At 33.8% G+C, this 18,597-nt stretch overlaps 1 protein-coding gene across 2 annotated transcripts in view; it reads right to left on the reverse strand.

The window, feature by feature from the left end:
- CHD1 (chromodomain helicase DNA binding protein 1) overlaps positions 1-18,597 on the reverse strand; it is a 53,568-nt gene that overhangs the window by 17,372 nt on the left and 17,599 nt on the right. For both annotated transcript variants that reach the window (XM_035309697.1, XM_035309698.1), the window contains exons 3-20: positions 18,062-18,266; positions 16,145-16,249; positions 14,825-14,892; positions 12,572-12,721; positions 12,015-12,286; positions 10,311-10,536; positions 9,361-9,461; positions 8,956-9,134; positions 7,993-8,120; positions 7,233-7,449; positions 6,509-6,598; positions 5,730-5,920; positions 4,702-4,890; positions 4,234-4,396; positions 2,789-2,941; positions 2,305-2,376; positions 853-1,002; positions 109-257 (exon numbers count right to left, since the gene is read on the reverse strand). In XM_035309697.1, the coding sequence (XP_035165588.1) occupies positions 109-257; positions 853-1,002; positions 2,305-2,376; positions 2,789-2,941; positions 4,234-4,396; positions 4,702-4,890; positions 5,730-5,920; positions 6,509-6,598; positions 7,233-7,449; positions 7,993-8,120; positions 8,956-9,134; positions 9,361-9,461; positions 10,311-10,536; positions 12,015-12,286; positions 12,572-12,721; positions 14,825-14,892; positions 16,145-16,249; positions 18,062-18,266 (2,808 nt within the window). The remainder of the gene's footprint in view (positions 1-108; positions 258-852; positions 1,003-2,304; positions 2,377-2,788; positions 2,942-4,233; positions 4,397-4,701; positions 4,891-5,729; positions 5,921-6,508; positions 6,599-7,232; positions 7,450-7,992; positions 8,121-8,955; positions 9,135-9,360; positions 9,462-10,310; positions 10,537-12,014; positions 12,287-12,571; positions 12,722-14,824; positions 14,893-16,144; positions 16,250-18,061; positions 18,267-18,597) is intronic.

Consider the following 18,597-nt stretch of genomic DNA (forward strand, 5'->3'; position numbering starts at 1 on the left):
ATTTAACCTTGGTTTGCCTTTCATTAACAAAGTGAAATTACTGACAATTTTACTTATCTGTCAAATATAATTAAATAGAAATTGACGTGTAAGATAATAAATATATACCTTGAAGGAGTAGAACCTGTATGTAGTACAGTTTTTCCTGTAGTGTCCATTCTCTGAATTACTAGATGATCTAACACCATCTTCTTCTTGGCTCTTTCAAGAATATCTTCTTCTACTGATCCTTTTGTGACTAGACGATAAATATTAACCTATATTTTAAATAAGTGAGCAACAACAAGGAAAAATGTCAGTCTTGTCTACACATCACCTGAATTTTATTTATTTTATGAAATACTAGTTCAAACTTCTTATTATGGTCTTCCATAAGCAGTTTAAAAATAGAGAAATAAATTCTTAAGACTTGTCTTTTTTAAGCTTCAGTGACTAGCCATAAGCATTGCCACAAGCAAAACTCTTGTATATCTTATTATTACTTATTATTATTATTTCTTATTACCCCAAGTGAAAAAGAAACCCAAAGAGAACTACGAAATACTTAAGTAAGGGCAATGTGGCTGATGGAGTTATTTTCCAGAATGACATGATGCCAATGAACGTGGGACAGACAAGCCCACAACTATTCTCCCTCCCCATCCATATACCACAACTGCCATATTATGTTTCAATTTAAGGAGATTTAAATTTAAAAAAATAATAATAAAAAATTGAGCATTATTAACATTTTTAACACATCCAGGCAAGTACTAATTATTCTCAAAATACACGAATACTGCAATGTCCTAGACAGTTGACAGCTACTGTAGGGTACTGTCCCTCAGGATTGGAGCTTACAGCCGAATGTACCTGTTTCTTCTGTCCAATCCTATGAGCTCTAGCTTGTGCTTGCAGATCATTCTGTGGATTCCAGTCAGAATCAAATATAACTACAGTGTCAGCAGATGCCAAGTTTATACCTAATCCTCCAGCTCTGGTAGACAGTAAAAAGCAAAAGTCCTGAAATCATAAAATGAAACCATTTTATATTGAGTAGTTCTGATATTCTTAAATAAACCACTGTGACACTTATTTATGCATTCCGTGGCACACATTAGAGTCATACACTGTAAATGCTGTAATCATTCTATAGGGAAAGTTTCTTTGTGTATAAAGCTAATATTGATAACTATTTACAATAGACATTGATGCTCATTCCTTTGTGGTTTAAAGGCTGTAGCATCCTAGATGCCAACCAAAAAAAAACAGCCAAACAGAAGACTGGACAAAAGTATGGGACTCTGCTGTTAAAGCCTTGTATGTAACAAAATTACAGTTTCCCTTCACCTTTTCCTTTTTCACTTAAGAAAACTAAGAAGCCATGGCATACTAGGGGAGACACTGAGACTACATATGACCAGTTAAGTTAAGAGACAGGAGGCAGAATTCTTCTTCAAGGGTCACTGCTGTTCAATATATTTATAAACAAGCTTGAGACATGCAATAAGACAACATATGAAATTCAAGAGAAAATAAAATAGGAAAAAAAAATAGTATAGTGACAGAAAACAGCAAACCATGACTCTCAGGAATGAGTCATATGTTAAATATTTCCATGAAATATTTATCTCCAAAAGAGATAATATCTCCATAGCAGAGAACATAATTTGGTTGCTGCACAAATGTGAAGTTTGCCTTCACTTTTAAATACCGTGTGAAGTTTAGGTTCCTCAAAAACTGTACAGTATAACTGCAAAGCTTTCAGAAAAAGGTGATGATGTCTACACCAGGGATTTAAAACAGAATTAACTTCTGTATTTAAGATATATCTGAAGTTTACTTCACGGAGTTAAGTCCTTCCTCTTTAATTGTATCAGAAACAGAAGCTCAGCAGCAAGTGAGAAATGCAATCCTATTACCAAGAAAAAACAATCACTCCCTGCGCCCCAAAAAAGGAGAAAGATTGAACTTGATCAAATGGAGTGGCTTGTATATTAGGAATGTTATATAAGCTATAAATCCTCTAAGCTTAAAAAAAAAAAACAAAAAAAAACTGTAACAGAGACACTTAAAAATTCACAAGTCACACAAAGAATTGCCAGAAATCAGTTTTTCATTGTTTATCAAAGACACACAACTTAGTTCTGTGCTTTGGATTAAATCTAAATGTAAAAAAGTAGACATTAACATTACACTCTAGCCAAGAACAATGGATTTTCAAACTTATTGATGCATTTCTCATTTTTCTCAACATTCATTTTTACAGAACACTTCTGATATTTCTTGGGAAAATATAAAATAGGGAATAAAAAAATACCATACCTCTGATCCTTCTGCGTTAAAATGATCCAGTGCTTGTTTCCTCAATTCCCCTTTTATTGATCCATCAAGTCTCTAAAGAGATTGAATACTACAGTTTAGAAGTAATTCTTATGCTATATTCTCATTAGAGCAACTTGAATTCTCACCAGCCAAAACAGTAATGTGAAGGAAAAATAGGAATGTTAATGCTTCACATCATCTTTTTAACTCAAAGACACTCTTTTATTAAGCAAAGTGGTAAAGATCAGATAATCGCAGAGAGGCTGAGGTTGGCAAGGACCACTGGAGGTCATCTTGTCTAACACCTCCGGTCAGACAGGGTCCACTAGAGCAGGTTGCCCAGGATCACGTCCACTTGGCTTTTAATTATCATGGAGAATGGAGATTTCACAACCTCTGGACAACTTGCTCCACTGCTCTGTCACCCTCAGGGTAAAGAAAAGATTTTTCTTAAATTCAGGATCAAGACTACTAGGCTTGTTACCTGGAAGGGAAATTGACGATACTTTAGGTACTCTGCTAGGATGTCCAGCATCCTCACCATCTGAGAGAAAATTAGAACTCTGTTGCCACGTTCTCTCAGACGAATCAGTAGCTTGTCAAGAAGGATTAGTTTCCCGCTGCTACGTATTAAATGCTATCAAAAGAAAAAATACATATTACAAAACAGGTCACCTTGATACTAATAAGTGCTGCAGGTGGTCAGACATTCTTTTAAGGTTTGCCTTCCTGTCTACTGATGTGGGAGAAAAACAAAAACATTCATCACTCCTTATAACATACATACTTTAAAATATGCATGATAGGACTGTTGTTTGTGGTGCCTAACAGACTTTAGGTAGGTTACTTCTTGGTTCCTTTGGGAATAACTAGAACAGAAAGCAAGTGCAGACTTTAACGTTTTAAACATTAGGCCTCATTAGGTTGAGAAAGAATTTTGGAGAATGTGTTCATTCATAATTAAGAATGTGTTCATTCATAATTCATTCATAAAAAACTTATCAATGTGGACTAAAGAAGTAATTGTTAAAAGTCTGCAATTAATAGAAATAATGTTTGAGCAGTTATAAGGGATTTAATTTTGTATGAGGTAGCTGTAGAGTGTGCCAAGTTATAAATGACACTTCCTTTAGCTTTAAATAGGTTTCATATTACAAAATAGCTTGCAATTACAATTGTCACTGCACGAACTAGTATTTTGGGGGAAAATCTTTAAGTTATCAACTTCAAAGCTTACAGGAAAAAAATGTTTAGAAAAAATTATGTAAGTTGATATAAATTGCATGATTTTTTTTTAATCTTTTGTTGTGATTCTGGGCAGTTTTGGTACAAATATTAGTTAACATTTACTAAAAACAAAGATTACAGCCCATCTCTGGTAGTAATTATAATTGTTTTCATCTGGAACAACAACAGCAGCAAAAAAATCAGACAGATTTGAATGATAATTACTTTTATTTCCTTTCAGTTTGGTTGTTTGCAGGCATATCTGGTTATACAAAAGCTTAAAAACATTCTGCAGATTGTTTTATGCTATCATACAGTTTGCTGACGTACTACTGCCAGTCACTTGCATTTCCATTTACCTTACGTTCATCTGTTTAGCTGCTTTACTTTGCCTGGGTTTAAAATAGGTCTTAAATTTATTTCGTGTGAAGATGCATAGCCTGTTTCATACTATTTCTTTCGTTTTGATTGAAATTAAATAACATGGATATTTTATTTAGTAGAGATCTGTCTAGTGTTCAGTTCCAATAAAGAAATAAAAATCAGTTCACTTACCCGTAAAGTCCAGTATACACGTTTTTTAGAGAACTTGCTCTTTCCTAATACTTTAATAAGAACTAAAAATATTGCCCAAACACCATGAAATTACAGTGTGTACATTACAAATATAAATTCCCCAAATTAAAAACAAAATGACATTACCTGTAAGGCCTCCTGTTTGTTATAGAATTCATTATCATCTGGTGGTTTAATGAGGTAGCAATGGTTACAACACTTTTTGAGTTCCATCATAATGTTCAGAAAGCCAGAGGTACTGCCTTTTGAACCTTTACTGAGGGCTTTATAATTCCTTGTTAAAATCCACCTATGATGTAAGACATACAGTGTAAATAACATATGTGGAGGCAAAACAACTCTCAAAATATAAACAAACTAAAAAAAAAAGCAGCTCCTAGTAAAAATGTACAATTATGCCAAACAATAGAAGCAAAATAAAGAGATTACACCAATAAACCTTTGCTTCACACAACTTCGCTGTTGTGAAATCCTAAAAAGGTGCTTGATTTTTACTGTTTTGCCCCAAATTCAAACTGAAAATGAAAAATATTAAACCAGTAATTTGCATGTAGACATATCATTAAAACAATGAAATTTTTAAAAATGTGTTACTTGTAATATTGTTTCTGCAATGCACTCATTTCCATCCTCAGAATTTGCTCAACTTTTGCAGGTAAAGACTTTTCTACATCTTTTTTAACTCTTCTCAGCAAAAATGGTTCAAGCTCTTTGTGAAGACTTGCATAACCATACTCTCTTCCTTTGCCATGCTCCTCTTCAAAATCTTCCCAGGAGGAAAATCTACAATATAAAAGAAAATGAGTGACAGAGTGAATGACCGAAAGAAGTAATATGTAAGAAGAATGCTAACATAATTACAAAAAATAGAAAAAAAAAGAAAAAGTATAAACATTCCAAATGGATTTCTTCCCCCTCCTCTGTTTAATTTAACCAATTTCTGAATTTTGATCTTTCAAGAAATTCTAAATACTTTGTAAATAGAAGAATAGAACTTCCCAAACACTTTTACAGAATTAAATTTAAAAATAAACTACTAAATAAAAGACCACAGTGGCTTTGATTGCAAGACAATGGAACATTGCTTGACATTTACAAGATGTCTGATAGGAATGTGAGCTCTAACACTAGCTCTCATTTAATCTCTGAAAACAGAGGTCAATAAAAAATCATATTGATACAGGAAGCTCATTGTATTTAAAACAAATGGGAAAAATAGCCACCTGACTGAAAGACAGGGTATCTGGCAGCTTGGTACAAACTTGCTTTCATTAACAGTACTAACACAGACATGAAGATATCCCTAATTTCATCCTATCTCCCCATAATAAAGTTATACAGTTTTCCTCTTACGTTAAGAGTAAGCCTTTTTTTTTCTGGGCTCTTACCAGTACACCTCAACCCATCATTCTTGTGGACTGCTATAATGGCAAAGTAACTACTACTGGGGTTATTCAGCAACAGGACCAGCAGCAGGACCATACCTCCACATTGCAAAGAATATTTAAACAATCTTACAGTATTATTGTCTACCTTTATTGATTCTATCAATACACTACACTATTTCATATTAAGAAACTTAACAAAAATATTTACAAGAATAATGCAAAACTCTTCCTTACTTTTCTGGCATGATGAAGTGCAACAAAGACCAAAGTTCTTTGAGGGAGTTTTGCAGAGGAGTTCCAGTAATAAGAAGTCGATGGTTAGACTTAAAGTCTATTAAAGTCTTGTACAGAAGAGAGTCATCATTTTTTAAACGATGAGCTTCGTCAACCCCTATGAACGCCCAATTCAGACCGCCAAGGAATGACTTGAAAAAATGGACAAATGGGTGAACGTTTCACAGATGAACATAGTATGTAATTTCTCGCATTTTATAATCAGGATATAAATACCATCATTTTCTTTTTTTATTATTATTTTAATAAAATATAGACATCTATATGTCTTTAGTACTAATAATTGCTTTTATATTAGCCAGGTTCAAGAAAGCATATGCAAACATCCCAAGAAAGTATAAATCAAATTAAAAGATGAAAAAAGGGTGCATAGTCTGATCCACATTAATTTTCATAGCAGAAAAAAATAAACAAACAAAAACAAAACTACCAACCACAGATGCTATTGACCTCTTCTTCCCAAACAAATCAAGTCAAAATTTTCTTCTCATTGCCTATAAAAATTTCCATATACTCTTAGATGGACTAACAATAACTCTGTGTACTACTGTCCTGGACACAGTAGTAATACACTACTGTATGCATAATAATGAAGAAAAGTAATAAAATCCATCACACTCCACATCCATTTAATGACTGAGAACCCAAATATGTGCAAGTCTAACGAGTTCTACACTGGACAAATGGTTTCATCTCCCTGAAAGAGCTAGTGAAATTACCTTATCCTTCAGCAAAATTTCATATGTTGTCAGAAGTATGTTAAACTTTAGTCGTTTGGTCTGTGGATGCATCCATTCATGAGTTCTTATCTACAAAAGCAATTAAGTAAACAGTAAGCTAGAGAAAAAAAAAATCGTACCAATCAATGAGACATAAGCACTACAGCAATATAAATGTTTAAAGATGTTCAATAATCTGATCACAAGACAGAAGCACAACACACAAACTGAACTTCCACAACACTGAACTTCCAAGCTGTCTAAACCACTTGCTCCAAACCACTTTGTTAGCCTCTGAATAAAAAACAGAGAATTTCTACAAAACAGTTTTTGCTCTAACAAATAAGATTACTAAAATTCAAAAGACAGGTTAAGAAAAAAAAAAAAAAAAAAAAAGAAAGCCTTTCAGAAAATAAATTAAGATTGTGGTTGGCTTGCATACATATTAGTTTTTAATTTATCTGCATTCATAATTATATAGCAGAAGACAATTTGTTTTCAGGTGGAAGACTACATTTTAAATCCTGTTTATTATTAAGAAGGACGGAAATCTTTCATGAACATTTATATAGGATCATAATCTGACCTTTCAATTTGCATCTTAAGTGTTTCAGCAACTATTTGCTCACTCCTAACCAAAACGCTGGAAATTAGTGGAGGACAGGAATATGAAATGAATGTGGTTTACAAATAAGCTTTTCTAATGATGAAGGGAAATACTCACCATATTTCTGCTGGTTATATCTCCTAAGTAAACTACAGCATTCATCTGAGGCGCCCAAGTTTGAATCTCTCTTTGCCAAGATGTCAAAGTAGAAAGTGGCACAACCAGCAGGAAAGGCCCATACAGTTGATGTTCATGAAACAGGTAGTTCAGAAAAGAAATTGTTTGTATTGTTTTACCCAGACCCATTTCATCTGCAAGAATACAACTATTCCCTCTAAAAAAAAAAAAACACAAACAAAAAAGAATGAGGAAGAGGGGGATAAAGAGAGAGGAAGGGAATGGACAAGATGACATTATTATCTTGAGTACAGAAACTACTTGTACAAGTTTTCAAGATTTTGCAACTATACATCTTGAAGAAGTTTATGTAGATACTATTTCCTTAAATTAACAAAAAGCTTGGAAGTATTCTTAAGGCGTCTATCTTAAGGGGTCTATTTTATAAGTGTAATACTAAGGTTGGCATTTCAGAAGATTTTGCTTTGATTCTTTCAGTTTTGTACCAATTTGTTTCCAATTGATTTTCAAAAATAAGACTTACTCCAACACAGAAAGTAAAAGCAAAACAACAGCAGAGCTTAACCGTTTTTTGAAACCAACCATGTAATTAGCTTTAGCAGCTTTACTATTTCTTTAGGCAAAAACAGTCCTTTTGGGACTCTACTTTCAGCTCAGATATCTAGCCTCAATAAATATAGAAAAAAATAACGTTGAGGTTTTTATGAACACTTAGAATTTACAAACAAACTAAACTTACTTGCACCATGAATGAGCAAGCCAATTCAATCCATTTAACTGATAATCTCTTAACTCCAAACTTTCCTGTCCTCCAATGTAAGATGGCTGCTTCTTTAGTGCAACAAATCTTGGTCTCTGTTTTAGAACCTGTTGAAAGCAAATTGAGTATAGGTTTTACTACTGACTGCAGTTACCAGAATGGCTTTCTACAGAAAACGTTGTAGTTGGTATCTATGGAGTCACCAAGTCGTCTTCATCCACCACCAAAAACTAGGCCATGTGAAAATGAGTAATTAAAAAATAAATAAATAAATAAATAAATAAGCAATTTGCAAGATGAAATCAGTTTGATTGGTCATCTAAATTCAACAATGGGAATTATGTTAACCCATTATTCACTAAGTTTACCTTTCAAACAAATTAAAATACTAAACAAGCCATTTGAATGCCAGTAAAAAAGCAGGGGATTAATATTTATGAAAAGCCATTCTTAGTAGATGCTTGACACATACATTGCTATGTATCTATCATTACTACTGTTCTCTAAAAACCTTCAAGAACATTTTGTAATATGTAAAATACTCTTGATGCATAAGAGACTCACTTTTTTTTTTTTTTTTTAACCAATCAATATGCAGTTGTTTGGTTTGAACAAGGATGGCAGAAAAAACTGAAATGGCAGAAGTGAGAAAAAAAATGTCGATCATGACAAAGACAGTTTACTAGGTGAAGAAAAAAGCAAAAAACAAAGAAGGCCTGAACACTGTGCAAACACTGTTCAGCAACAGACCAAACAATTGTACCTTTTCTACATTAGGAAGAATTTCTTTACTGTGAGATTGGTCAAACACTGAAACAGGCTTCCCAGCAAGATTGGACCTACATCTTTGCAGGCCTCTTCCAACTAAACTATTCTATTCTAACTTTATCACAGCCAGAGCCAGTACAACTTATTATAAATCCATTGCAATTACATACTCACCTTGCAGTCCTTAAAAGGAGTGGTTTTGGATTGATTTCTGCTAAAATACTCATCAATGCGTGTCTGAAACTTTTTGGCAATGAGAGCACCATCTTCCCAGCTACATTCTGAATAAGGTAGACCCTGCCATTTGCAATAGTAGTCTGGATAACCAGCTGCTGACTTTTGATTTGAATGAGCTGTAGAAATGTATTAGAGATACCAAATGAATATTTTACTTCTGTATTTTAGGTGATAAGACAACATAAATTAGCTTCACAACACAACTTCTCTTTACCCAAAAGTTAGTTTTGAATTAAAAAATAAGTTAGTAACAATCCACATTTTTAACTACAAATGCAACACATGAGCAATGAGCTTAAAATATTCTCAACATTGCTTTCTGTCTGCAGGTTTGTAACATACCAATTATTCTTTCCACTATCTGATACTGTTTATGTAGGTCATCTGTAAGCTCCTGCTGGCAGTTATAATATTCCACGTCTTCTGGAGAAGCATTTTTCAGCCTGTAATAGGAATTTATTTAGAGCACTTATTACATTGTGTGGTTCTAAAACTAAGAAAATCTAGCAACAATAAAACTCTGAGTGTAACCATCACAGGAATACTGCTTTGAGCATTTCTTTGAAGGGTGCTACAGCTCAGACGTTTCTACTCCAGAAATGTTTCATCTGGCCTAGGTGCCTCAATATTAATGACCGAGGATGGTTGTTCAAAAACCCAATTACAATCACAGTCTGATAATTCAGAATACCTGTTCTCAACAGCAAGTAGTATACTTTATAGGGTATTTTCAAGGAACAGTATTGAGGGTAGCTTATTCTGTAAGAATCCATCTCACTCATTGTTGCTGAAAATCCCACCAGTGTTCGTTAAATATATTAAGCATTGTAATAAATTGAATACTAGAAAGATGACATAGATACGTATGGATTTCTTCAGTTCTTGGTTCTCAGGCTTGAACAGAGATTCAAGCCAAGAAAATTAAATTTGTAAAAACAATATGAAATGGCTAAGACACCAAGAAAACATTAATCTACCTCTAAGGCAAGAAACCTACATAACTGAACGAAGTTCAATAACAATTCATTATTATTATTAAACACTACCCATCTTGTTAAAACTTAATTTATAACAGAAACATTAATATCAGGTTCAGAGGATTATCCTACGCAATCATGGTAAGGAGGCTTCAGCTTTCAAAGTTTTTGTCTCCCTGTTGTACAGACACTTGAAACCTTTCCTTCATAAGGAGGTAACAAGTCTCAGAAACATAACTGTTACAAAACAATTGTTATGAAACAGGCACATTGTTACAAAATATACAACATAGAAGTCCTCATAAAAATATTCACCATCGTTTTGTTTCCTGATCTTTTTTCTTGTAGTTGTCCAGTTTCTTCATTCCTTTAACATTTTGTTGCTTCAATGTTTCCTCAGTTTCCCAAGTGTTATGGATGTGTGACCAGCCTTTCCATTTAATAAGATACTGTATTTCTCCTGGCTCCTTTGACTTTTCAAACCCAGCATTTGGGTCACCATCTGCCTCAACTGCATAGATGGTGGTTGCGGCACCAGTGGCTGAAAAAGAAACCATACCAGAATCCTTAATTAAGTGTGCACTGTCATAAGTTAACCAGTAAGACAGCAATTACTGATACTTTTATATAAGCATGTAACTGGACTAATATCTACAGTTCTCATTCCATTTATTTCAACGATTATGTAGATATGTTAATACATGCACAGTAGTCGAAGAGAATAAAAAAAAAAAAGCAATCCAAACTTCTGTGTCTTATCTATGACATCTAATCATTTCTCATGAGATAATTTCTTTGAATTCCTACTTAAATTAAAGTGATTGCCAGGGAATTTTCCACTAACACTGCTTGTTGTCTTCTCTGTTACATTATTCTCATCACTGAGCCTATAAAATGTATCTGAGACATCAGTAACCTACTGCTTGTGATGCTGTGAACCTATTTCTCCCTAAATGTGTTCTACTCCATCTTCTGGCTTTGAAATCTTACCTGGGGAAAATTATTAAGTACAGTCTGTATCACAACTGAACCATCCTAGCAGCAGGAAACAGGCTCATTTCTGTGAGGACAGCCAAGTAAGGAAATGAGCCCAGCGAGCTGCAGTGACCATATTAAGCAACAGAGTGGCAACAACAATATAAAGAACAAGCAGCAACAGCATGTGGGTAGATAGAATATAAGAAGCTTGGTCCAGAAGACTTTGAACACAGCAGCAACACAATGCACTCCTGGCACTGGGGCAGGATATGGACAGCATGGGAGAAGGAAGTTGAGAGGAATGTGCAAGCTCTGAGACAGGTCAGAAACTTAGTGACTGGGTATAACTAATGGAGAAAAGAAGCTCTGAAGTGCAAGGGGACCATTATTTATTTATTTGTTTGTTTGTTTACTTATATAGATAATTAGAAGTCTGTTTTGAAGCCTCAAACTCAATGCAGAACTGCTGGACAACACATGACAGCAACTGATGGAAATACAACATGTCTACTACCCTTCGAAAACATATCTCCAGAACTTCACATGCAAGTGAACCATTTAAATTTTATAGCTATTTTGTAGTGATTCCATGTATTGCACTGTATTGAGACAATTTGTACAGCAATAACTGAAATCACAGTCTCAGTGATTCATCCTTCCCAACAGTCTTTCAGAGCTCAGGCTACTGGTCAGCAGACTCTTCTATCTTGTCTGCTTTCTCCAATCCAGTAAATACAATTTATACAAATCCATTACCACTGAACTGTACAAACAGTGGTGTAAAAATATGATAACATATTTATACAATATGAAGCTCTCTTCTAATTATTTATTTTTCCTTATACTTAGACTTTCTTCTACATTTTACTTTGAAATGCTTAGGAAGCAAAAGCAACATCTTTATGAATATGAGAAACAAAAGAAGATGACTCTCAGGTATTTTAAAATGATTGTTGTTTTTAAACATCACACAACTACTAAGAATGCTAAAGTTGCACCACCATGCACTCCAGTTATCTTAAGAACACTGTTAAAAATTACCTCCTTTTCGGCCAATTCGACTATCCATAAACTTTTCTATAGTTTCAAATTCATCTTCTTCAGTTTGTGGGACATCTTCTCCACAAACTTCCAGCAAATCATCAGAATCTGTCTTGGTTTCTTCAGCTTCTTTGTAACTAATGTTGACTGTTGCCTGGCGACGAGATCCTCTCTTATCATAATCCTCATCATCATCCTCCTCCTCCTCCTCAGATGAATCAAGTTGCCTCTTTTTCTGTACTGCACTCTTTTTCCCACTTTTTGGTTTAATTCTTGAAGACAGTAAAATACAACACAACAATGGCATATCAAATTGGACAACCAAAAGTCTTCTGTGATACTTTCTGAATATATGTGTTTCTTGAATGCCCAGTTACAACACTTTTAGTTACAGTGGACAGGAAAAGGCATTCAATTCAAAAGACTGGTATTAGTAATTAATATCTCTGGTAGCTTTAAAAATTATAATTTTAAAATATACATTAATGATTTCATTTGCATATGTATTAGCAGTACAATATTTAACTGCTTGTTAGACATAGTACCAGACTTCTTACCTGCTTGGAGGTTTCCGGCTTTTGACCTTGTTTTTTGGCTCATAGTCAGATTCACTTTCTTCACAACTGCTTTTATCCCTATCTTCTTCTGATTCAGAATCAGAACCAGTTCCTGATACTGATCCTGACCCTGACATTTGCCAGTCTTCGCTGTAAAATTGAAAGACAAACGAGTAACTCACTTTGTTTTTTTAAAATCAGATATTCAACCATAGTTATCTATTGTAATTCAAGCATTCTTCACAGAAATAAAACAGTTATTTTAGCCGATGGACAGAAAGTTGTAAAAATTATTGTCATCAATGATAAACAAAAATGCCCAATGGCTTCTAAGGGAATCGAACTAAGTCTTCCATTATCAAGAGGTATCAGTAAAATTCAAAACAGAACAAAAATCTGGATTTCTACATACATTTCAGCTTGAAGTAACAAATTAAGTATGACATTAAGAAACCAAAAACTAAATCTAACTGGAAAGATACATGCTTATTGGAACATACACATGCTGACATCATAAAACCTCAACATGTATATTCGGGAGAGTCCTGTATTTTCTAATACCTATGTTCCCAGTGCCTCATGTGAATGATCAGCAGCTTTGGCACAAAAAACAAAAGATAATGCAGAAGCAGATTTGAGAAACATGCCAAAAGATTTGAACTGCAGCACCCGTGAGAGACACAGGCTCTCAAAAGCTCCCGCTGAGTTCCTAAATGAGAACTTCACAAACATACTATGAATAAGTCACTTTTGACTCTGAGCAGCAGAATCTCCTTGCTCCTGCTTAGCTGTGATCAACTTTGCAACAAAGATAATGAGCAATACATGGCCTCAGACTGTAACTGAATATAGGCAAATTAATCTCGATATCTTCATGGAGAAGAAAAAAAACTGGTAGGCATTGTTGAAAGGTTGCTAAATCTAACATCAGGTTTAGGTTTCTTTGACCAAGGTTCTAGAGCAGTACTGATGTTTATCAAAGTTGAAACATTACCAAAAAACTCTCAACTATAAAATTCCAGTAAGGAAGCCTACGAATCAGTGCTCTGACCTCTCTCTCACTCAAATATGCATTAGGTCCTGGCAGAAATTACAGTCACATTGTTCTGGTCATCCAAGACTTACATATGTAAGCATATGGTACAGATGGTACATGAGCAATGGAAAGAAATCATGACTTATACTTTTTCTGCAAGCAGTAAGTTCAAAAAAATAAAATAAAAAAAGAGAGGGAGAGAGAGAAGTCCAAAACTTCTCTCTGTATTTGGAAATACAGACCACAGATATAAAGCACAATCCTCTTAGGCTTGATCATGTACCAAGTTACATATTGAGAAATCTCTGATCTGCATATCATATAACAACTGGAGATATACTTGTTCAGGAGAATCATAGGACAAAATCAAAGCACTGGATAATGAAGGATTTGGTTATTGGCTCCTAAACTTAAATTTGCTTCTTGTAATGGAGGATGTTATTAGGTGCAATCAAATACTTAAGTAGCAGAAGACTATGAATAACAACTCATCATTAGAAAAGTACTGTTTTGCATAGATTTTTTGCCCTTTTTTTTTTCACTACCATTTCATGAATACAATATAGCAGCAACCCTGGGAAGTGCAATGATTCTTTAATTGTGAGAAGTAGAATGATAGAACAGTTCTATTTCTACACAGCATTCATAAAAAAACACAGGTCTCTATGCCTACTCACTTCTCATTGCTTTGTGACATAGTATAATCCTTCTCACAATTTTTTGATCTACAACTTAACTGATCTAACAGAACAATTTCAATGAAACTTTGTTTTCCGGTCAATAAAGCTAATTACTGTCAGAAATATAATAACTTTTGAACTTTCCAGAGGAAAAAAATGAGTAAAAGTTGGCACTGACTACCAGATTCCATCTTTAATTTTATGAGACAACCTAAGTAGTTTCCGATTTCTACAAAAACTTTTAAGGAGGGCCTTAAACTCAAAAATATGTTGCAACAAATTATTTTAAAAATGAAAGCACTAATGAATGTTTTTGAAAAATGCTGCAGACACTTTTGCTCAGAAATGAATATGATATAGATATTTCTTTAATTTTTTTTTAATAATACAAAATGTCAATCAAAATTGAGAAACACAAGAACAGCATGAATTAGAAAGAGAACTTAAGTATTTTCAGTGTGGAAAATAAGGTATCAGTTATGAGTACGCATCACTGTGACAAACAATTATGTGAAATTACTTATGAAAATATCTTACTCTTTATGCTTTTTCTTCTTGGTTTCACTGGATGAGTCATCGGCAGAATCTTCACTACTGGATGACTCCTGAAGATGAAGAAAAAAATATACCATTCATTACAATGACATGAATGAAATACTTCTAGTATTCAGCTCCCACATTCAAATTGACATCATATTGTTCATGTTTTACTCTCTTCATCCCCCAAAGGGACTAATATAGTAACATAAGGACTAATATAGTAACCTAAGTAACATAAGGACTGCTGTTGTTTTAGTATCTAACCATCTATTGCGCCAGCAGAGCTCTACAGAATATCACGGAGAAAAGTCTTAAAAAATAACTATTGTGCCTACATAAAATAACGCCATGGGTTCAGATGCTCCAAGTTAATCAATTCGATGGTTCTACCAAAAAAACAATAATACTTCCTAACCTTTCAGAGCTGTCCCAACTTATCTAATCGTTCACATTAAAACACCAGTTTAAGAAAATTTTGAGATTATGTTTGTTCTTCTCTCTACTCTCAGGAAAAAAAAATAATCTTCTCAAAATTAGATTATCCAAAAAAAACATTTAATAGGGACAAAGTTTAGATCATTTTTATCTTACACTTAGACACTTAGAAACACTTAGAAACAGCTGTAAATTGTTTTATTGATGTGAGATTAAGTTAACAGTAAGTTGCTAAACCAGACAAAAACGGATCTAGCCTAGTAAGTGTGACCAGTGTAATATTTCCAATGAAGGAGGAAAACCTGATTTGTAACTACAATTTCACTGTCACTAGCCTCCTAAGAAGATATTCCTACTGCATAAAGTCAAGTTTAGCCAATGGCTTAGGTATTAAAATATCTAGAATTCAGGTGTGGTTCTTAGAATACAAGAATTATTTTGTAGTAACTACAAAAATACGTAGTTATATATTCCATACTGAGTTTTTGAAAAACACAGGAGCTACATTTCACCAGAAAGAACAGTTGAACCACCTTCTAGCATTTTTAATTATGTTGAAGAAATGCAATAGGCCAAAAACACAATGCAAGGCAGTACAGTGTGGCTTGAAAATTTTGTCCATACACCACAGAATATCTACCTGAAAATACTCATAAATCTAGGCTGCTATAATTTTGGCATAACTCATCTGAAGACAAGTAACTAGAACTATTTTTACCTTTTTTTATAAAAAGGTCAGTTATTTGAACATTACTTTTACAGATTAAGACTATAACACGCATTTACAGAACACACCTTGGCTCTAAAAAAATGTAATCTATCGTATGAGACAATAGAACAGGCATGGTTACATGGTAAAGAAAACTAATGTATATTACTCACCTCTTCAGAAACACTGTCTGATGATACTGCCTTTTGTTGTTGCTGTTGCTTCTTGAGCACTGCTGATCGCTGTACAGCAAGTATACTTGGACTGGACTTCCAAAACTGAGTAGAAATTGAGATGCAAGTCAGTTAAACATACTGAAACTCAAGATGACGACTATTATGACTAATCTCAATTTTATCAATATTATTTATATCAATACTGCACATACTAATAATATTGGATACCATTGTAAAGCAGTGACATTTTCTGAAAACAGAAAACTAAGTAAGAATTTTTGAGACTGTTCCTTCAGTAAGTTTAACAATAGTTGCGTAGGCATTGTTAATGTAAAACATTTATAAAGAAAACTTTTAAGCCGATCCAGATAAACCTGTTCAGACTATTTACCTGATATGTTTTTGTTTCATATGGGAATAGTGAAATACATGAACAAAAATATCAATGACAATCCATAATAGTCTTTGAGTTTTATACAATGATCACATTATTGCCTTTCATATCTATAACACTATATATATGTAATACTATAATAACATAATACTATAAGATATATCATATACTTATTAATAATTATATATTAATCTATATGCTAAGTATTATGTTGATTTATTATATTACATGTTATATTTAAATAGATATGTAAGTGTATATGTAATGTATAATATTAATATATAACTAATATAGAAATAGATTATAATGTTTCTATATTAATTATATATTATTATATATTGATAATTATATATTAATACACATATTATTGTATGTGATTGTCCCCCTGTACTCAGCTCTGGTGAGGCCGTACCTCAAGTACTGTGTTCAGTTTTGGGCCCCTCGCTACAAGAAAGACATGGAGGTGCTTGAGCGAGTCCAAAGAAGGGCTACGAAGCTGGTTAGGGGTCTAGAGAACAAGTCTTACGAGGAGTGGCTGAGGGAGCTGGGATTGTTCAGCCTGGAAAAGAGAAGGCTCAGGGGCGACCTTATCACACTCTACAGGTGCCTAAAAGGAGGCTGCAGCGAGGTGGGGGTTGGTCTATTCTCCCACGTGCCTGGTGACAGGACAAGGGGGAATGGACTAAAGTTACACCAGGGGAGGTTTAGGCTGGATATTAGGAAGAACTTCTTTACGGAAAGGGTTGTTAGGCATTGGAATAGGCTGCCCATGGAAGTAGTTGAGTCACCATCCCTGGATGTCTTTAAAAAAAGTTTAGATGTAGAGTTTAGCGATATGGTTTCGTGGAGGACTTGTAAGTGCTAGGTCAGAGGTCGGACTCAGTAATCTTGGAGGTCTCTTCCAACCTAGATGATTCTGTGATACTACACTATAATATATAATAATATATATAATATACTATAATTAATATATATATATGTATATATATATATATATATATATATGGTTGTTTATCACCTAAACAAATCCATAAAACAGAGGAGAGTGCAGGTAATTTTGGCCCACTCAATGTAGGAGGGCAAAACATCAATTTTTCCTAAACTTAGCAAACTTTTTAATACAAAAGGCTAGCTGTATGTAAGCTTTAATTTTTTGCATGACTATTTATTGGTACAAGGAAACTAAGTTATTACTGAAACAATATAAAAATAGAATTTCAGAAACAGCAACATTTCATCTGACTTTGCCTTTGGTAAGGTTCAAGTAAGTTACTACTTCTGCATGACAAAATTTATGTAGGCATCTAACTTGAAATACCGACACAAGTGAGAATTCAAGAACATCAATTCAAGTAATTGTCATGAGAAATTGAGACCAATATTTAAGGCGGCTGCAGTACATGCAATTAATAACCAATTAAATTAAAATCTAAATACTTTTCATTTTAAATGAAAATCTCTTTGAAACAAGAACAATGCTTTTTTCCCCACAAAGACTTCATTTGCATATTTTGTTTTACCTCAGTTCCATCAACTTTTGGTGGTTTAGCTTGTACTTGTTTCTTCTCTCTAGATGTGTCGGACTCCGATTCTGATTGACTGCCTGACTCTGAACCAGAGTCAGAGTCACTGCTCCCTGACTGGCTGCTACTTCCATCGCTACTGCTTCCAGAGCTTGAACCAGATCCAGAACCTGATGCTGACCCAGAATCATCATCTGATCGACTGCAATTAGAAGATAGTGGGATATTACAAAATGGCTAACGCATCTAAAAACAATTTACTTTGGCTTCACCTACAAACCAACTATTACATTAGACCAGATACCAGATACATGGGTAGCACACAAAAATATGGAATTGATTAAATAAGATGAGATTAATAAAGGTCAAAATATATAAGAAACAAGAATTCAGAGTTTAATCAGATATTTTTTCTGAAACCTAAAAAAGCAAGGATTAATACAAAAATATTCTGATTGACATGGAGAGTCAAGCAAGAGAAATAAAGGTTATACAAATGTTTCTCACCTACTCACACTTTCCACCCCCACATC

The sequence above is a fragment of the Oxyura jamaicensis genome, chromosome Z (genome assembly GCF_011077185.1).
Source record: "Oxyura jamaicensis isolate SHBP4307 breed ruddy duck chromosome Z, BPBGC_Ojam_1.0, whole genome shotgun sequence".
Taxonomy (NCBI): domain Eukaryota; kingdom Metazoa; phylum Chordata; class Aves; order Anseriformes; family Anatidae; genus Oxyura; species Oxyura jamaicensis.